Genomic DNA, 22,337 nt, shown 5'->3' with positions numbered 1-22,337 from the left:
ATTAAAACCCTTTAAAATTAACAAAAATATTTATGGTTATATTTAACACTACTATCAATTTAAAACACAAACTGAAAATTTTTCAGATTTTCTAGTGGGCATTTTTTATGCTATCGAGAAGTCGTTCGTCGTCGAAGTAGAATGGGACTAATAGCACTAGATTTAGAGGTGCAAAACCTGTACTTCTAATTTTCATTTTACACTGCTACAAGCCCTAGCTGAAGAATTGTAGGCAAATTTGAGCTTTAAAAGCAATGTAGATAGCATTCATTTTACTTTGATGTTCAAGTATTTCGATACTTGAAAAACGACTCCTCGATTCGAGCGAGCAAATCGTGTACTAAGGGTAGGTACTTCTCTTTCATGTCCTTATAATTTCCCTCAATCGCATAAAAAAATCAAATCGCTGTATAACAAGTTTTACTTCGTCGACTCGCTCTTTTCTATTTTGTAGTCGTTTCGCGTTGCATTTTCGTAATGAAGGCGTTGATAAGTAACGACATTTGCAATTACCGATTGAACGCACGATCCTAGAATACTATTGTAATCTTTGCCTAGGTAGCTAAAGAAGGTATGCGACAGCTATCTTCTGTAGGTAGGTTTAACTAACTCTTTAGGTAGGTACTCTGGTAAAAAATAAGGTCAATGATAAGGTTAACGGTAATAAGGTAAAAGAAAATATACTGTTTGCGTAAAAATTTGGCAAGTATTTTTATTAAATAAGTATTAGGCGGTAATAAGGAGATTAATAATACTTAATTATTATTGAAGTAAGTAGGAATTTTACTATTGTATTCCCCTACAGATGTGTTACTACAAAGTTCTTCTTTTCGTCGGGTTTGGTTTTTGATTTTGGTAACAGCAATGAGAGGGCTCCACAAACTGAAACATTAAAAATGATTACCTATTAACTAGTAGGTACCAGTTGGTCGATGTTTGTTAAATAAAACTCGGCGTAAGGGTTGCATTATAATCACAACAACAGGCAAGAGTGAATAGCCATTTTCTAGGCAAGCGCACCCCAACTTGTCACGCATTATTGCTTTACATCATGATAGTTGCCAAACGCAAGACTATCTAGTTTAAAAAAAATCAGTGTACGACTTACATATCAAAGCTCCTCCAAAAAGATAGAAAGTAGCCTCGCAAGCAACGTTTATTAATACCCCAGCGACATTCGTGCCAACTATCGAACCTATCCTTCCGACCATCATCGACAGACCTATGGCCATTCCCCTGCAAGAAAAATAAGTAGGTCATTAATAATATAAAGAAAATCATGAGCCTATTCTCAGTGGCGTGCACTTCATACATGCGCAAACGCACTGCCTACCCTAAAAAAATTGTTTAACTCAAAGGCGAAGGATTTTTTGTTTTATGCCATCTTCCTTCTTTATGCATACCCTGGTCAAGAACCTTGTGCACACCACTGCTTATTCTTAGACTAGCTCTATTTAAACCCTAAGGAAGCATTTAACTTTAGTTTTAAGGAGGCTAACTTTACTATATAGATTTAAGTAGATACAGAATCCTCATTCAGCCATTATTGTTTGTAGTGCATTGTGCCCAAAACAGTCAAAGCGCACCGCGTGCACTTTACCGTCTCACTTTACATCAGCGGAATGTTGCTTACACACAAACTTTTCTCATATTCCCATCTCATGGTAATTTTATTTTAAGTTATTAAAAGTGGAAACATTGCAAAATTGCAAAAAAATTTACTGTTGGTAAGAGTTATGACTGATGAGTGCCCATGATCGAAAATTGCACATTATAAGCAAATAATAGATAGGACGTACTGACCGTAGCAAGGTAATTTGATGCAGGAAGGAAGACAATTAAGTTATCGGAAAAATGATATGCAAAAGAAGTAGAAGAAACCAATACGAGGTTGTGTGAAAGAATATTTGATATACAAGTGAGATTTTTTAAGTCAGATCGTCCGCAGCTGTTTTGTGAAAAAAAAATGTAAAGGGCCCTCTATAATCCATACTGAAGCCAAAACTTTATTTTTTGTCTTCAGTATCGATTACAGACCTATCCTGCCTTCCCCTGGGTACGCCCATGAAAACTGCTGTTGATGGAGATCCAGACTAGAAAGATATAACACTTGCGTCGATTTGAGAAAATCCCCGTACCATAGAGCACCTATTCTCAATTTTAGTATTGGCTTTACTTATTCTATGGAGGGTAGAGGTAAGGAGAGTCATCTGTGTATATGAAAAAGTGTCGTCAAAATGTATTAAATTAGGATGGCGCCACATTTGCATCAGGGTAACTCTTAAAAGAAGCGCCAAATATAAATATTGTTAGAGTAGGCTTGAAAAATAAACAAGGAAGTATGGAGATACAAGGAAGTAAGGTTATATTTACCACAATATTTTGTACAACGTAAGTTGTTGAAATTCTCAATAATTAACTACTTTAGTCGATAATGACATTAAATTTTTTAACTCGGCATACTTCAATTCATCTACAATTGCTACATTCATACCATACCCTGTGCATCCACCAGCGCCATTGTGGAGGATTTTTGAACTGTTATTTAGCGCAACAACTGGACACTTTTTCAACTTTTCTCCCATATAAGATGACTCTCCTTACCTCTACCCTCCATACTTATTCTTTAAACTAGTTCACACAGAACGGGGTTTATAGGTAGCGTAGCTTGCTCTTTGTAGTCAGTTACTACGGCGATAACTCAATGCGCCAACTTTAATGGTAGAATATAAATCATACCTCAAATTCGTAGGATATATCTCCACCGCATACGCATTAATAGGACCTAGTGCGAGTCCCGTGAGAGGCAGTGAAGACAGCAGTATCGCAAACAGTATATCCTGCGTAACCACATTGATAAGTATACAGAACAAACCAATGGTCACATACACTAACAGCAGTAAGGTTTTCTTGCCCAAAAATTTTACAGTACTACTGATTCCAAGCGCAATAAAGGCGCAAGAAAAGTTTGCGATCGTGTTTATCATAAATGTTGTGCTGGCAATCGAGTCGTCGCATTCCGCGTTCACGTTCGTCTGAAACGAAGTACAATAAGATTTAAGGGAAAAACTAAGTCAGAGTAAAAATTTAATCTAGTAAAGTTAACTAAGTATTAACTAATAAAGTTGCTTTATCTAAAATATACGTTGATAAAATATTATAACAGCATAAAAGGCAAGGGCGAACACTTTGCAAACTTACAACCAATCACAAGGCACACTCGTTTGAGCAAGAGACTTGTGATTGGACGCAGGATACGTTAATAACTAATATAGTCTTGCCTTAAATACGAGAAAAATATTTCAGAAAGTATCAAAGTATGATCCACTTTTGATACTCTCTTAAATATTTTTTCTATAGCTATATGGCGTTGATGATTTTTCGCATTCGTTAATATAGTCCGGTCAATTTAGACCAAAAAATGAGAGTGAAGTTACATAAAGTCCCAACAAGCTGAAATTCAGTGGAATTGTTTAAAACGTAATTATAAACAATGTCTAGAAGTTCCCCATCATTCCCGTGTATGGAAAAAAAATTATTCAAGGCCAAAGGTAAAATAAATGAGTTTTTCGCGATTTTCAGCAAAACAGTAAGTTTTATTATAAAAGTATCTCAGACAAAAATTCTAGATCATAAAATTATCTATAAAAAAGTATCAATACTTTTTTTCTTACGAGCCACCGTATCTGAGATAGGTATAACGATTCAAAAAGTTATAAAAGTTGTTATCGTCATAAAAATTTCACTGATTTTCAGCTTGTTGGGACTTTATGTAACTTCGAATGTCTAAATTGACCGGACTAATCATTTAAAACTAACGCTACGAAGAATCTAAACATGCGCTGTTGTTCAAAAAAAAGTCACAACCAGCAACCGGTTAAACCAGGTATCCATTGTTTTTATTATAACCCTAACCTAAATTTAGATGTTCGTAACAAAATTAAGGAAATAATCTCAAATTATCTTGCGACAAATATCGATAGAATAAAAAAGGGCAACAACCAAAAAGAATAACCGGATGTGGCAATTATTATTCCTGTTTTCATAATATAATAGTAGGTATCTAGTACCAGTGGCGTGCACACAATATTATTATTTTTTGATAAGTATACATACATATAAAAGAGGGAGTTCTTAATTTGTATCACCTATATTCTGCTGGCTACCTTGTCCAAAAAGCCGTGTGCACATCACTAGTAAAACAGTACCATTCTCTTAGTAGTTGTTTGAAGATTGAGCATTGTAGGTATCAGAAATCAAATGGTTTCAGAAAATAACTGCAAAAGTGTAGGAATACCTACCAACCTCGTTAAGCCTTTGAGCAATAACTTCGCATGCAGTCATACCAACACCGCTGCCAGTCAGGACTCTGTTTAGCACATCTGGTAGCCACATGTATAACCCGTTCAAACTAAAAAATCAAATAAAAAGTGTATTAGGCACTACTTGCTACATATAATTTAAAAAAAAACTAAATTCATTCATAGTTGTAGCCCTAGTTTATAAGCACCCTTGTAACGTCAAGTCACTCTGTTTGTAGTGACCATGACCTATATATGGCTCAGTGGCCTTCAGGCAAATACGCTTAGCGATTAAGCGTACCGGTACGATGTCGCGTTGAAACCAATAAGGCATATGGGTTTAATATAACTGTCATACTTCTTATAAGTTAGCCTATTACCAGCAGCTTGCAGTCAAGATTTAACTTGCAGTAGAATAAATAAAATACGCAAGGGAATGACCGGAACCCTTAAGCTTTTAAACTGTCTCATAATATATTATTAAATTGTTCAATAAGTGGGTAATACAAAGTCTTACGTTACGGGCGCCGGAATAAATTCCGAGAGTTACGAGGGTGTAACAGATGAATCCTCCTCCTAGGATTTTAGATGAATCCTAAGAGGAGGTTTAGAAGCGCCCAAAGCAAAGTATTTCAAAAACAACGTTTTTGTGTAAAATGTACCTATTGTTTCCGTGTATGTGTGATAAAGTACTCTAATTAAAATAAGCAACTACTTATTAAATGTTAGCAAAGTTTCGGCATTTACACAAGTTTAAAAACAATGAAAATAACTTACGTGGCAAATATTCCAAATAGTAAAGTTCCGCTCAGAACCATCCACTTCAAATACGGTGGTTTAACTAAAGGTACTGTTTGTTGTACAAGTGATTGCACGAAAGAAGGCTTTTCCAATTGAGCCTGAACCGGCAATTTTAGCCTCTTTACCTAGAATTTCCGAAATAGCATGGATTAGAAGCGCCGCGCCGACGTTATCTCTTTTTTCTTGTGTATAGAGCTTTGACCCACTTTGACACCGATTTGTTGACCATGAGCTGGAGGACTTTATTACCACAATAACTCTTGTTTAAAGATTATTTTTAAGTGGTAGTTATTAGTAGGTCCCCGAAGTTCCTTTCGTCCATGCCCTCTAAGCGGAATTTGCCTCAAAATACGTACACACGTCTATACGACGTTGGTTACCCAACGCATTCGTTTGCATCGAATCATCATATTAACCAAACGATCTCCACTGCTGCTTTCTTTTAGAAGAGTACGATCATCATCATCATCAGTACCAACAAATTATCAGTTCTCAAGTAGTGTGCCACTACAGAGCACGGGTCTTCTGTCCAGGATTGGTGGACTTTACACGCCTGAGAGAACATTATGGAGAAATCTTAAAAAAAACAGCAAAAAAATCGTGAGGAAACCTGACTATGTTTTCCTTCATCGTTAATGCATTACAGAGCAATGTTTAATTTCTTGATAATCTTATATTCTTAAAAAGATATTTTATCCGTTGTCTTAACAGTCATGGTTGTCTACAAGGTAACAGAAAAAAGAAGACTAGAAAAAAAACAGACCAAAATGATTGAAACATCTTATTCTTTTATAGATTTCATTAGATTTGAATGAGTTGAACACCCAAACTTTACGTGGCTATAACATTTGAGGATTTTTTCATTTGATTCCCTATCTCGACCATATGATCCCCTGTCTTTGTGACCACGGGAGCAAACTCTTTTAGGACGGAGGAGACGGAGCCGTGTGGCTCCGTCACGACCAAAGTGATTTTGTGTTGCAGAGCTTTTCCTGACAAAGCTCATCCGGGAAAGTTCTCTACCGCCATGATTATTTCTGCACCCAAACAGCATTGTTGTGTTAAAGTTTGAAGGGTGTGGTTAACGATTTAAATACAGGCACATAAGTCGTAACACCTTCGCCTCAGGTTGCAGGACGCGACACTTTGTAGGACGTGTTTCCTGCATGCTCTGCAAAGTGTTGCTCTGTTTATAAGTGATGATATTCCTCTTACTAACAGGTGGGCCATATGCTTGGACCACCAATTATTACTACAAAATAAGACACTAGGCTTTCGTAGCATACAATACTAGTATAGTTAGATAGACAGTAGAAACATTAAATAGGTCCTCCCTATTCGGTGAAGTAAGTCAAACAAATATTACCTATAACAGATATAGAAAAAAATATAAAGCCTTACTGGATAATAATCACCCGGTTTTCCAGTATTCCCCGAGTATATATTCTTCAACACTTGCAATGAGTCGTCGTGCCTGCCTTGCGAGACCAGGAATTTTGGGCTCTCCGGCCCGAAAGACATCATAGTGGCACTTAGGAGAAAAACGCTCGAGTATATCATAGCGAGTAACCTCCAGGGTCGGAACTCGTATAAACCAAAGTCGACTCGAAAATCGAGAGGTAATATTGCCCATGCTAATACTAAAAACAAAAATCTTTGTAAAATCATATTCATTCAGACGACCTTACTGGCACAGTTGCGAGCGTTGAGGTCTCGTGAGTGGGAGGTCCCGGGTTCGACCCCCGACGCCAAACTGACCATTTAGGAATTTATTCCTAAATATTCTCTGGGCTGGTCGGGTGGGAGGCTTCGGCCGCGGTTACCATTGCACCTCGCAATCTTAGCTAATGTTGGAAGCAATACCCATTCAATTAGCTGGTTTCCGCTATCTTAGAGACGTTCGTATCCCGTATGCGCCAATCACAAGACTTGCCTTAACGAGAGCGATTTGTGATTGGTCGCAGATAAAAGAACCTGGAACGCTGCTAAGGACGCAGGTCAGACGCACCAGAGGACAAAGATTTAGTTACAATTTCATCATTATTATGACCACCAATGGACGTCCACTCCTGGACATGTATTTTGTTAGAAGTTCCAAATACCACGGTCTTGTGCCGCTTGGGTTCAACGGCAGCAAAGAAAAAATAAAAATTTACAACTTACTTAAATTTAAATAAAAGAATATAAAAAGCTTACAAGGTACCATAGCAGATCCGGATATTTGCATGGCGTTGACTATTGAGAGTGTTATATCTCTATATCTTTGTGGTAATAGTTCACCGATGAAAGAATATGGCACGGCAGCGGGACAAGCTATGCTGAAAAAAATAAAAAATAAATATTTTACAACCAGCTGTACGTGTACAGTAGGTACCAATTATAAAATGAATAATAAGATAAGTAAACGAGCCGATCATTATAATCGTTCGAATCGATATATTATAATTAGGTAATTAGATATTTTTATATGTTTAATTTTATAGACTCCAAAGAAAGGCTTACTAAAAATAACTAGTTGTGTAGGTACCATTATTATTTAAAGGATATTTTTTTAAAGGCAAAGCAAGACAGTGGCCCTTTTTGCAACTTTGTCAAAATAGAAAACCAGTGGTTACTGCCCGGTTACTTTATGTGCAGTCTTGGTTTCAATTTCCATATTTATTTTGACATAAAACCATAAAAATCACCCGGTTGCTTCTTAAAACGACTAAGACTAACTGAAACCCCAGTAGGTAGCATACCTAAGATTTTGGAATTCCTGTTATTACATAGGGAAAAGGTAAAGGAATAAATAAAACCTTAACTCACCACAGTGAAGACAAAAATTTGAAGATTGTAAAACTAATGAGATCAGGCATAAAAGCCGCGAGGATGCCGAATATACCTGCGGCAAAAGAGCTGTAAACCACCATCTTTTTCCTCCCACGGGTGTCCACGAGGAAACCCCATGGGAATGACGTTAAAACTATACCTGGAAATAAGAGTAAATCTCATGAAGCTTTAATCTGATTTACATTAATAACTTCATGCAATAGCTGAAAGCTGCTTTTGACGACTTCGCCGCGTTTTCAGCCGGCAGGCACATTTTATATAACGAGTTTAGTTTTAGGGATTAAATTGGGCCTAAGGCAGTGGCGGTACTACTATAGAAGCCGAAAAGCCGGGCTTGCGAAACGATAAATATCTCTTTTAAATTTTGCTAGCAATGAGGATATAAACACAATGTTTTAACTTTTGCTCAATAATGTAAATACTCTTTGACATGCCACTGGCCTAAGACCGTAATATTAAACCGCAGTCGCGCTAAGAACAACCTATAAAATAAATTATGACCAAGTCCGAACTTGAAAACATCTTCTTTGCCTTATGTAGGGTTATTAATACGACCCTAAAGTGCATGAATACTTATGGCAACATAACACCCATAGTAGAGTCCGGTGTTATGTTGCCATAAGTATTCGGTCTGAGACTGGTAATAAGGGCTATTCGAATACAAATACCTTCATCTATTATTATCATGTCAACCAATCGACGTGCACTGCTTGACTTGGCGTTTTGCAGAGTGTTACAAATACCACGGTCTTGTGCCGGGATCCAGCGGCTTCTTGCCACTTGTATAATGTTATCTGCCCACATCGTAGGAGGTCTACCAACGCCGCGTTTGTCGATTCGTGGTCGACATTCCAGCACCTTTGGACCCCAACGTGCATCGGTTCTCCAAGCTATTTATATTTTTTATTCCACTATACAAGTTAGCCTGGTGCCTGGCACCTGGGTGATGATGCAATGGCAACGATCTCACCGTAATGGCATTTATACTAAACCCATAACCCATAATTGGTTGCTACATGATATCGTACCGGAACGCTAAATTGCTTGGCGGCACGTCTTTCTCGGTACTAGCCACAACCAACTGTCTCAGTCAGAATAAGAAAAATCTGAAATTATAAATTCCAAAATGCCCCCCCATCAGGGATAAAAAATCATATCCCCTGACAAGGGATATAATTAATGTGGCCACCTAATAAATTACTGGAACATGGAGTAGGAGAAGCTTACCCCCGTTTATTAATACACATATATTATTTGGATATTATTTCCACTTGTGCGCCAGTGCTCTAAGAGTTGATAAAGCTGTGGGAAAAGATAAATTTATATCCTTTCCACGAGGATATAATTGTCTCCTGGCCATGCTAGCCGTGCAGGGGATAGAAACCAGGAGGTCATCGGAGGTTGTCGAAAGTATCGTCATAAAAAGGTGTAATTATCATACCAATGTAAGGAACGGATCCGATGAAACCGCGCTGGGAGTCCGTAATCTCAAGGTCACATTTCGCTGCCGGCAACAGAAACGAGTATCCTACTGGTTCGATAATGGCAGATATTAGGAACATCGCCAGCGCGAGAGAGTATCTTATGTTATACCACCCCAGACCTAGAAAGGAAAATATAATTTAATTATAGCGATGCTTGCAACTTCATTGAAATTCGTGCGTTGAGAGAGTGTGCTCAAGGTCTGTACCCTTAGAACAAGATTTGTTCGCTCGCAATCGAGGAGTAGTTTTTTAGTATTAAACTCTTTACCGTCAAAGTAAAAATGATTCTTGATTTACAAACGTTCTGTCAAAGAACCCTTGCAAAAGAATTGTAGATAAATTTGAGCTTTAACACAATGGCAATAAATCTATTTTACCACGATGTTCAAGTGTTTCATTACTCGAAAACGACTTTGAAATTGCGAGCTTGCAAATATTGTGCCTCGTAAGGCTGACACAAAAACTGTTCGATGATGTTCCTTCCACTTCTACAAAACTTCACTATTTTACCATTATACCAAAAACTCGCATAAAATAATTTGTCCGTCCGAAAGCCCGTCTGAGATCTGTATATCTTAATTGTTAACAAACTGGATAGGTACCCTTCAAACAAGTTTGAAAATACAACTTCTTGGCAACGCGTCGCATCTTAGGCTTGTTGCACTCTCTATGCAAGAGGTCTAATAATATACAACTGGTTTCCCATAAAATTAGCTAGTCACATCGGCTAAAAAGGTGCATAAACCAGTAACTATTACTAAGTACGCTACCCAAATGTCAACACACATTTTACCAGATTGATTTTACACTAGAACACAACAGAAAAAATCTCAATATACTCATGGATTCAAGTTGGATATACCTAACAGAACCGTAAAAACCATGTTTGTTGTTTTCAAACCTGACTACCAGAGATAGTTAATGCAGGTAAAGCATATGATGTTTTAATTGGTTAAAACGCTCATAACTTAGAAAAATGCGAGCAGGGATTCGAACTCGGTACCCCGAACATGAAGTCCTAACTACCGAGCTATTAGCGCTACCGCTCGTAATTCGTAACCTTAATATAAATCACGTAATATTGACAATATTTTATATTTAGGTTAGCATTTTTAAATTACGAAAGAGTTTACCGTAAAAGTATTTTTAACTTTAAGTGTCAGAATGAATGGATTGGAGCCTGGTGACAAATCTGTCTCACACGACCTTGCCCACGGTCAATAGTTAAGAGTAGCTTTTTTTTTCAACATAGTCACGTGAGCGTGCATTTTCTACGACCTAAACAGATTTGATTGAAAGTGCAAATATAAATATAAATTAGTGGACTCTATATCTGCCCTTTCCATCATGAACATTTAAAATTCTATTTCGTATCCTTTATTAAAAAAATTACCGTAGTATTTGGATTTTTTGTTTTAGAAATTAAAATAGCGGTCATTTGCTTACTTTAAAATAGTTCATAAGAAACTTCTTACATCATCTTTAAATTACATCAGGTACGTATATGTGCGAATGTTTGCTTTTTACGATGGTATAAATTGGCATGCGCTTTGAAATAGATAGAAACTTATTATGTAATATTCTTTAAGAAATTACCAAATTCTCAAGATTACAGGGTACTGACGTAAATTATTCGCTTTTCAGGTACCTTACAGAATCCCAAATTTATATTTCTAATCCCCCGATTTTTGGCAGCTCACCTGCCCATCAATTACATGGGTCTTAAGTTCTTCTGTAATACGTAGCCAATTCAGTATCCAGTTTTAATTTTCAAAAACTGGAGAAAGCTTCTCTTAACTGATCCATTTCGCTGAATAATTGTAGAAAATGAATATAATAAAAATGCAGAAAATGGCGACAAGAGTTTCTGAGATTAGCAGCCGTGCACAGATTGCGAAGTGACGCCTCTAAGTTGTATTATTCTGAAAGCATAATATTCCGATTTGTTGTACGATATGTTTGAAGTTATTTAAACTTATAAAGTGGTTTAATGACACCGATGAGAATGAGTATCGTTATTTATTCAGAATTAACTTGCGTGTAATTGCAATTTGTTCGTGTGCCAAATTCACAAATATTATGATAATCTACCGAAGTCGACAATGAAATAAAATACCATTATTGGTATTTTGAGTCCCCTGAAATACATAAGTATTGCCTCGCAAGAAAATACGTCTTTGTATGCGAGCCATCTGAAATTAATACAACTTTTTTTTTTTAACTATCATAAAACAAACTCCTAGGTAGGTACTTATATGGAATTTGGATATGCATTTATTACCCTCTAAATATAAAATACACTCTGTTTATGTCTGTCTCGTTGGTCTAGTGGCCACCATGTTCAATTAACAATCACGTCTATCGCTCCCAGATTCGAATCGAAAAAAATTCAATTTACAGAAAACCTTACAAGTACAAAATTTAATTCCACTCTAGAGTTACAAAACTAACGGTGTTAAGCTTTACAGTCATTATCACTAACATATTATGATAATAATCATTAAAGTCCGCCAGCCCGTATTGTAAGAGTGTGGTGGGTCTATGCCTTAAAACCCTCTCTCCTATAAGAGAGGACGCAACAATAACAGGCTTATGATGATGATGATGATGCAAAATCATCATCATCAGGCCTGAATCCTATAAGGTCACTTTTGATATTTGTTCTGGGACCATTCATTCATCATCATCTGGGTTTATCAACCATGTTTAATATGGCTCACTAAGTACAAAAAGAGAGCTGTTATTGTTGGAAGTTGGCTTCATTGTAATCTCGCCTTTAAGGAACAAACGTGTACACAATGTTAGAAACAACGAAATAATATATCAATTTATAATTAAAGTAAAACCCCGACTTTCCCCCCCGATATATTTTACATTATTCTAACAGTCAAGCCCTTTCATTTGATACCTATATTGAGAGAGTTGCGTCGGCCATCTTGGACTGATCGTCATCAAACATAGTTAGGAACTCTCCCGACTGATTCACTTTTTAAACAAAACGAGAAAAACAAAGTCTGTTCATCCGCTCTGGAGCCACGATGCCACATAGACTCACATCCACACACACAGTAAAACTAATTTCGTGGGGGGTTAAAAAAGAACAGCACAGCTAATGTTTTCTTCGTAAATAACTTTCAAAGTACAAATTTACTTCTCTCTCTGTTCCCGGACTAAAAAGTCATCCTATTGTCTTCCACAGGATGCAATCTATCAAATTTGATTGTTCAGTAGATTAGGCGTGAAAACAGTAACTATATTATATATATATGTTATTTTTATTCATATTTATAAGCGTTTAAATTTTTTATTTTTGGTACAGATTAGTGTACACTAGATAAGACTGCCTAGTGGTTATAATCAAATTCAAATCTTCAGATGGCAGATTGAATTTAGTAGTGTCGTCTTTACCTATAGGGTAGACTAAGAAAATTATAACACAATTTATTTCAATGCGTCATCTGAAGATTTTGGATTAGATTATTAACTTTGGTAGTTAAGAGTCTTAACGAGGCATTTTCTTTCCGAACCCAACAAAAAACGGCTCTATATATCGCGTTATATCGTTCAGTTACAGTTTAAATAATAAAATAAAAGAAAATATTTATTAGAAAAACTCAGTACAATAAATCTTTGGAATTCTGACCCCTAAACTAAGAAATCAAAAAGTGAGAATAGCATGCTGACGCGTGTGTATGTGTGCGTGTTTATGTGTATGCGTGTGTATTTGTCTGTGCGTTATATATTCAGATACTTGAATAAAATATCAGTATTAAGCTATTTTTATAAATAAGTCCTCATTCAGCCATTATTGTATGCAGTGCATTGTGTCCAAAAACAGTAAAAACGCGCACGTGTCACTTTACACCCGCTGAATGTGTCACGGTTACTTTTCCCCATTTTCCCATTTTATGGTGAAAGCTTAGAACGTTACAGGTAAAACTGTAATTAACAGTCTACTGCTAAATGGTATGAAGTGAGTAACCGTTTGTTCGAGAAACCAATCTAAAGTGGAGTGGTTTTTGATGCTTCAAAATTAGTCGTGTACACGGTTTCTGTATGTTAACCTCCTTTATTCTAATAAGTCTAATAATAAAAAGCAAAAACCAAGCAAAATATGGAAATGGGATGATAATGGAATTTAAGACTTCTTTGTTTCAAGTGTTAATAATTGTTTATTTTCTTTTTTTCCTCGATATTTATTATGATAGCGTGACATTTTATTGTTATCTTTTTTTTTATAATATGTTGGTGCAGCTATCTTTTACTCGTATTATCTTTGAAACACAGTTTGTGACACCATTTCAATACATCTGCATTCATTCAAATTATAAAGAGAATAAACAAATACGTTAGGAAGTATCGTGAATGGAAAACAATGTAATAATTATAGTAATAAAATTTATATCACCAATTTAAAAATAATTTGGTTTTTGAACACAATATGGCTTACCTACTATTTACTTACATAGCTTGGATCATTATTTTGTATTATTTAAAAAATTACAGTTAATAAACATACTCTGAATTCTTAGGAATTATATTTTTTAAACAAACCGTCAATATTATAATAACAATAAATAATAAAGCTCTAAGCGACGCGATGGCAGTAAACCGTCAGACGGTTTTTTAGGGGTCGGAATGTTATAATGAACAACGAATACTTATTGGATCATCTAGTTGTTTGTAAGGCAGTTTGTGTGCCTGTCTCTCTATCTGTCCGTCCGTTGTAAACTTCAATTACACTACTACCATTGGTTAAATTTTTCAATAAAGATACTTTGCATCATAGAGAAGAACTCATGATTATTTTGGAAAAAGAAACTGTTCAACCGGGAATTTCAATAATCAGAAGCAAACACGGACGAAAAAGCAGGTACCTAACAGGTATACGTGTATATGATGTTCTAAACAAAGGGAATATATATTTTCGTTTTAGGTATAATAGCCGTTGCATCCAAAGTACGTTGTACGTGTTTGGGTCGCAGCCATGTTATTAGTATGTTATAGAAATTTAACAATCTGTTAATTTTTCGAATGTTGTCCTCTGATTGATAGTTCCATATGTCGGTCAAATTAAAAATGCTTGTTTCTTTTAAAATGTAATAGTTAGTTGTTTAGTGTTTTCTAGTTTATTTTTGACGTGTACTTTAATAGAATATTATTACGTCATAACGCTGCGTTGTTTTCTGCAATACCCCCTATGTACAACCGAACATTACAACATTAAAAAAAATGATTTACAACAAATAGGTAACTTGGTAATTTAACGGGAAGTTAAAAATAGGCACCAACGATATGGCCTAGCTTATGTTAATTTTCGTCCTTCCAATTAACTCTATGCCAAAAATCAAGTTTATCGGTTGCTTGATTAGGGCGAAAAGTAAGGACAAACAAGCCTTCATATTTATAATATTAGTAAGGAAGTATGGATTGTGTTGTGTTAATAAATCTTTTTTAATATCTTAATTGGTACTTTTTGTCATAGATTTGTCAATTATTGTAATTTCAGAAATAGGGTCCAGTTAGTTAGGTATCTTAAATAATGAGAAACACCTTACCTGCCACGTTAAGGGCTTGATCCAAATCGACATCATTGTTCTCATTTTTATCACACTCATCAATAGTTTTGGACACGGTTTCTATAGTTTTTTTCATCATAACAAGTTCACATAAAGTTTATTTTTTACACAAATTCACACACAACCCATTCGTTCGATGATAAAAAGTAATTTGCTATTCACTTGTATAAACAAAACTAAGTAAGTGTAATCTAACAAAACTAAATAAATATATACTGATAGCTTGAATTAAATCCTAATTATTAGCTATCACACATATCTTTATTGTCAATTTAAAAAGATATATGAGGAATTTATGAAAGTATTGTTATATTATGTGTACGTATCTATATGACAGATTGTTATCAGCGACATGTGTTACTTCGTGAAGCTTCGTATCACAACTGTTAGTAGGTAGTTCGGATTCGCGAAAATATATTTGCGAAATTAACCGTTCAGGAGCTTTAGCGTTTCTTGATTTTTTTGTTTCAGGGTTTTAAATAGCACAGCGGCATGCGGTATATTATATAATTATTGGCAAAACAACTTCCTTGGCAACTGTTGTCTACTAAATGTAACACACTCTTGATATACCTAATAATGCGTTATGTATTTAAACATAACTAATAAAAAAAATTTTTCTTGTAATATGCGTAAATAATTTTCACTTATTATAATCTGGTATGTGTATATATATAAATAAAATACCGATTAAGATTATTTGAATGATAATTTTACTTTTATTGTGTTGTTTCAACTAAACTTAATCTCTAGTATTATATGATTATCAGTATTCGAGATCGAATTCTGAGGACTTTAAATACAGGTAGATTTTTAAAATATAGTACTAAGATTCGTAGGCCGCTCTCTACATTTTAGTTAAAACAGATTATTTACTCACGATTAGTGCCTCGATTATCATTGCCGGCGGAGTAAAATCGACTCTAGCTCTACTTTTTAATTGAAACTGGACATTTAAAATTATTATAAATATAAAGTTCCCAAACATTCGATAAATGACGACGTGTACTGATAGTCTTAAAAATATGCAAAAGCCAGTAAGTAGGTAGGTAGGTACATGTGTTCGGGAGATAAGAGTTATTTTTTAATTTCATGCATTCCCGGCCGTCCTTGTCACAGTTAACTTAGTATGGGTCCTTGAAATGTTTATTGGTGTTTATCGGTTTTCTTTACCGACTTATTTACATTTCTAACCTATATTCATTCATGTCAACCTAACCTAACAAATGTTTTTATATAAAGAAATTTCTATACACAATTTTATTGTTAGGTTCCATAAGTGAGTTAAGAACAGCGACCCAGTTAAATTGACACTTACCACTTAAATGTTAACGGCCGATTGGCGCAGCCTCTCCGCCAATTATGAATTGGCTGTGGGTTCGATTCCCACAGTTTGAAAATTTCTGTCAGTTTGCTTGTATCAATGTTTTTTCAGTGCCTGGGTGTTTATCTGTATAATAATATATGTATTTATATATTCATCAGCCATCTTAGTACCCATAACACTAGCGGCGCATACTTTAGGGCTAGTATGTACTGTCGTAGTTATTTATTTATGACTTGCGAGTGTTCAGTAGTGGATCACAATTATTACAGAACGGTCCAAAGTTTCCTAATTAGGAAAATACATTAGACAAACTAAATAGAAAAATGGACTTTCAGTTTTTTTAGCAAATTTTTCTTTTAGCTAAGATCCTGGTTAATCAACTTTACCGAACTGCTTAATCGGATTAAAAAAACACCCTACAGCGAGAGTTAGTGACGCGGTGCGATGAAGGTATCAATCGTTGTTATCGTTATTTATTTAGGCGAATCATCATCATGACAACCAATTGACGTCCACTTCTGGACATAGGTCTTTTGTAGGAAGTTCCAAGGTCTTGTGTCGCTTGAGTTCATCCGCCCACCTAGTCCGGGGTCTACGCTGCGCGTACCGGTGCCAGATCGCTATTCCAGCACCATGGTACCCCAACGTCCATCGGTTTTCCGACCTATGGGCCCACTTTAGCTTCGAGACTTTTTGAGTTATGTTGGTACCTCTGGTTCTTCTACGGAGCTCCTTGATCACGTAGAGATACTCCAAGCATAGCTCTCTCAGCTGAGTGACCCTGAGCCTTTTTATGAGACATAAAGTATTATGAGTATATATTTCTCAATAGTTTTTCACCAATCACTAAACAGGTATTATTGGTTCTTGATCACAATCAGTATATATTTAAAAATTTGTAACGCGGTACAGGACTATCAATGAAGATATAGATTTAACGTTCTCAAGACGCTTGTAAAAAAAACTACGACCATTTAAAATCTTGCGTTGTTTTTATGAAGAAAGAAACCAAAGTAAATGGAAGGGGAATTAGGAAGAGCCTTAAAGTATATCATTAATTTTTAATCAACTTAAGGGGCAACAGCGAAAATAAATCAAAGTAAATTACGCACAAATATTATTCGATATCGATGCAAGCTACACGTGTTACTAATTTCATCATGCTGACAAAAAACTGACGCGTTCGCATGTATTGGATTTTGTCTAAATATCCTTTTGTTATACTCAAAACAGAGTAATTTCGGAAAATATTTGAAGACAATATGACTTTAGTTTGTAGTGGGTGGAATACGAATACTATACTAGTGGGTAAGTCTACCGAGTTTGATCCATGCACTTGTAACTTTGCGCATTTTTAATTCAGGCCATAAAATGTCACTTGCTTTAACGGTGAAGGAAGATGATCACGGAAGCTTGCATGCCTGAGAGATCTCCACAATGTTCTCAATGGCGTGTGAAGTCCCCACTGGGCAAGCGTGGTGAACTATGGCCTAAACCCTTCTCACCCTGAGAGGAGACCCTGTAATGGGCGTAAATGGGTTGGTGGTGATGTGATGACCTACAAGTTTAATAAAGACAGAACCTCGTGTTGTAATGAACTCTAAATAATGTTTGTTTTTTTTAGAAATTACGACTGAGGTGCCGCTTTAAATAATGAGTTATTGTATTATTTATAACACAAATTAATCGATTTGATCAATGCTTTATAATTAGCTTGAAACAAAGCGATTATTATAACTATCTTGTTTTTCTTGTAGTTAGCATGTCCAACTAAGGATCACGGAGTTCTAGATTAAATAAATATTGGGGTAATCTGTAATAGTATACAACAAGGGGGTAAAGCAATGTCTTACGTTACGGGCCCTGGGATTAATACCAACCAAACGAGGAATTTAGAGTAACTCCCGATTATAGCAAAGGGTTTTGCATCCTAAGTTTAGCGAGGTCCTTATTCAAATAATAAAAGCTTTAGGGACTCCAGTACAACATTACTTACACGCTAAGACCTTAGTATGTATACGTTGTGTTGTTTTACTTTTCTTTTTGTTCTATGTACTTTTTGTGGTGTGCAATAAAAGTATATTCATTCATTCATTATGTATTGAGGTACTTGACCTTTCAATACTAAGCTATGTAATAAAGCATTATCGAGGGAGTGGTGTGAAAAAAAGAATTTAATGATTACAGGGACCAAAAGTCTAGAAGTCCAGTAAACCAAATGGTATATGCCAGAAATCAAGTCAATTGGTTGCTTAGATAGGGCGTTAAGGAAGGACAAACAAACAAACATACTTTCGCATTTATAATATTAATAGTATGGATAAGTTAGGAAAACGAAGTTATTATTCATTATTTATTTTTATTTTATTTTATTTTTTATTTATTTATTCACAAGAATGTAGGGTACATACAGTTTTTAAAATGTAAAGTGGTTATTATAATATTAATACAAACAAATGCGTGCCTCACAAATTATATTGGTGTGTATGTAATAAATGTATGTAATAGTGCCATTTAAAATCTACTGTCCCTGATTTAGGTAAAAACCTGTATTACAGGCGACAGTGCTCTCCTTAAATTGTTGTTTCGATGATTGAGTGTATGATTGTGCGTATGTGAGTTTGCGTCGCATAGGTAATTGTGGTCGCGTATATGTTTGCTTATACAAGATAGTTATTATATTAAGTTATATATACATATATAAATTTGTTTTGCAGGTGTATGTGTGTGTTTGTATGTATGTATGTATTTATATTTGTGTGTGTTTGTATGTGCGTGTGTGTGGTTGTGTGTGTGTGTGTATATGTGAGTTAGAGTTTTACATATTAATTCGATCCTAAGACTTCCAGAAGAATTTCAGTTTCAGCATATGATTTTGTCAGTAGCCACTCTTTTACACATTTTTTACAGTTAATTTTATTTAGGGGGTATATATTTATTACCTTTGCCTAAGTTTAAACAATGTATAAACACACACATACAAAAAATAAAATAAATGTAAATGTATATACACATTTACTAAATCATGCTACTTCACATGAATTTCCTAATGACAAGGAAGCTTGGAAGCAAGCTGTTCAAAATTCAAAATTCAAAATTCAAAATTCATTTATTTCAAGTAGGCCTAATACAAGCACTTTTGAAACGTCAAGTCTGTCCGTGTGTAGTGACTCTACCACCGGTTCGGAAGGCAGATTCTACCGAGAAGAAGCCGGCAAGAAACTCAGCAGTTGCTCTTTTCCAACATCAAAAATTTACATTTTATATTTTAACATTCATTTTTCTATCTTGTGAGAGATGAAAGCGGAGCCATCCGGCTCCAAGCAACCTTGTCATTAAGAAACTCATCAATTGTATAATAACCTCGCTGTAATAAATGTGTTTTAACACATTCTTTAAACTTATGCATTGGTAGGTCCAAAATTACCTATGTGTTTAAATAGTGATGGAAAATAGCATTTCGGATTACTTTCAGTGAAAACTATGGTAGTGGTTTACTCAAAAACTTTTAGGTTTTCGGTTTCATGGATAAGCCTCAAAGATAGTACATAATGTTCCTATAAAGCTTGTGAAGTATTATTTCGGTTTTCATTTACACGTTGTTAAGTAACCCTACTTGAAATAAATAATGGAGGTTTGAGCAGGAATCTTCTGGAAAGGTTAATAATAGGTAATAAAGTGGCCGTCAGGTAATGTACTATCTGGAATTTTCAGGACAAAGACATGCTTTATTGAAAAAAAGGAAAATTAACAGTTTTCTATAATTTTCCCTAATGTTGTAATAATAAAACTCTTTGTAAAAAACAAGGTCGTTTAGTATCTTGATTGCAGAATCTTTGTTTATATTTATTAGGTACCTAATTATTGCGCCAGATAAGACTCGCGACTTAAGAGATAACATTATCATACTTTAATTAATAATACCTATTACGTCGCTGACACAACTCACAATGTTATAATGTTATTTTACGACTCGTCACATATTAGCAAGCCCTGTCGGGCACTTCAATAATACCTTACAAGTATTTTATTTATTGGCTACAAGCATGAGTACAAGCATACTTTGCTTGTACTCATGCTTGTAGCCATGATAAAAAATTAAAAACCTTAATATGTTATTATCCTCGAAAACCCAGCACTGGATAGAGCTACATGACCCTAAAGTTCTCTCCACCGACCGTCACTATATTCCAAGACTAGTTCGTGAAGCGATTGAAATTCGGAAGCACAAAACTTCAATCGTGAGGACGGTTCTAAATTAGCAAGTGTGTCGAATCCAGTGGTAGAATTATGCAAACCAAGAAAGCATCGTACAGCTTCTCAATTTAAAAAGTGACGTTGTCAGTGTAGTATGTCGAACAGTTCGACGACCTACGCAGTCCCGTCGTGACCACGATCCATGCAATTGGGTCAAAATATCGACAAATCCAAAAATATTATCTGGGTATGTACCATAAGAAAGTGTGTTTGTTTGTATGTTTGTCTATGCTTAATTCCTTAACTAAGCAACCACTGAACTTTATTTTTGGCATAGATTTAGTTAAAAGAACGTACCTAGGCCATTTTTATCACAGGGACAACAAATGGTTCACACATGATCTAAAAAAAACCTCAAAAACCCGGATAAACAACGCGGGCAACATATAGTAGTACCTTATCCAAGGCGCTTATTATATTTAATTAATGTTGAAATTATTTCAATTGTGCATTAACTGGAAAGAAATGAGTAGGTAAAATCGTTAAGTAGGGAAGGTGAAAATTTTTATTTTGGTTAAAATAATTTGAAAATTATATCTACGATTAAATTTATTATCAGTTAACAGTCTCTATTTATGAACTAAATTAGGTACTTTAGAAAATTTTACGATCCAAAGAATTATTTTATGTGATAATACAATAACGACCTTAGCATATTTTTTTTTCATATCTTATGTTCGGCAACTTGGATAATCCTTATCTTTAGGATAAAGGGGATCCACGTAAATTCATTTTCATTTATATATTGACACTTGCAGCATTATTTCAGAAAAAATGAGATATCGAAATCGTATTCAATAGGTAGCGTACCTATCCACACCGCTTTCACTGACCGAAACTGACTAGAGTCTAGGTAAATAAATAATATACCTAATAAAAGTACAAAAAGCTAAATCTACAACAAACAGAACGAACCTACGAAACCTACCGACTAACGTTTTTTTACAGAAATCTTAAAACTGGACTTCATAAATGCTAAAAATAGGTAGGTTACCTTTAAAAACTTCAAAACTCTATTAGAAAAAATAGTGTGTGTTTACAAAAAATTAATATGGTAAAATAAATGTGTAATAATATAAATTATACGTACGATGCAATAATACTCGCTTGTAATGAATTGTAATTTATCCTTACCTCAGTACCTCCATAGTCAAAGAAAATATTTATTGCAAGTACAATTTTTACTGTTCATTCTTTCAGATTTTGATTTCAAGGTTTTTAAAATATCTCTAAATAAAAGTTGTTGTTGAGTTAGACTATCGGTTTTTTGCTTTAAATTGCGAATTATATTCTTAACAGGAATCAAATTTTTATAAACTGACTCAAGAGTTTCTTGTAATGTAATGTCTTTACACAATATTTTTTCTGCAGATTCTTTATTGATACCATCAATCAATCTTTTAGAAATACTTCCTGAAACTAAAAATAGATGTTTTTTATTTTGTATAGTGCAGGCAAGAAAAACTGATATTTATATAATACATTTTTGTTTACCTTTATCAAAAGTTTTTTTAATTTGTAAAGTAAGATCCATCTCTGAATTCACTGGTATTCTTATTTCACTGCCATTTTTTCTAATCATAGACTTAATAATGGTTATTTTTTTCTGTGGATCCATTTCCATCGTTTTAAAAGTATCACAAGATTTGATTACAGTTTCATTTTTATCGCTTTTAAAACTATAAAATGCTAAATCGATTCTAATTAACGAATTTTTGTTTCTAGGTATATTTTCTTTACGGGTTTTGATGAAATA

At 34.8% G+C, this 22,337-nt stretch overlaps 1 protein-coding gene across 3 annotated transcripts; it reads right to left on the bottom strand.

Moving 5' to 3' along the window:
* Positions 1 to 736: 736 nt before the first annotated feature.
* Positions 737 to 21,772, bottom strand: LOC120627657 (synaptic vesicle glycoprotein 2C-like). 3 transcript variants are annotated; one of them, XM_039895674.1, is made up of 10 exons: positions 21,716 to 21,772; positions 9,376 to 9,537; positions 7,911 to 8,073; positions 7,299 to 7,420; positions 6,504 to 6,742; positions 5,079 to 5,227; positions 4,306 to 4,411; positions 2,740 to 3,035; positions 1,109 to 1,236; positions 737 to 882 (listed from the first exon to the last, which is right to left on the bottom strand). In XM_039895674.1, the coding sequence occupies exons 2-10, from the start codon at positions 9,494 to 9,496 to the stop codon at positions 800 to 802; spliced, it is 1,407 nt and encodes a 468-aa protein (XP_039751608.1). In that variant the 5' UTR covers positions 9,497 to 9,537; positions 21,716 to 21,772; the 3' UTR covers positions 737 to 799. The 3 variants fall into 3 exon arrangements, with proteins under 3 accessions (XP_039751608.1, XP_039751607.1, XP_039751609.1); XM_039895673.1 differs by lacking the exon at positions 21,716 to 21,772 and adding an exon at positions 14,977 to 15,366; XM_039895675.1 differs by lacking the exon at positions 21,716 to 21,772 and adding an exon at positions 11,067 to 11,114.
* Between the last annotated feature and the right edge of the window lie 565 nt (positions 21,773 to 22,337).

This window comes from Pararge aegeria, chromosome 11, assembly GCF_905163445.1.
Source record: "Pararge aegeria chromosome 11, ilParAegt1.1, whole genome shotgun sequence".
Taxonomy (NCBI): domain Eukaryota; kingdom Metazoa; phylum Arthropoda; class Insecta; order Lepidoptera; family Nymphalidae; genus Pararge; species Pararge aegeria.
The sequence above is the reverse complement of the archived record's forward strand: the minus strand, read 5'-3'. Positions and strand labels throughout refer to the sequence as shown.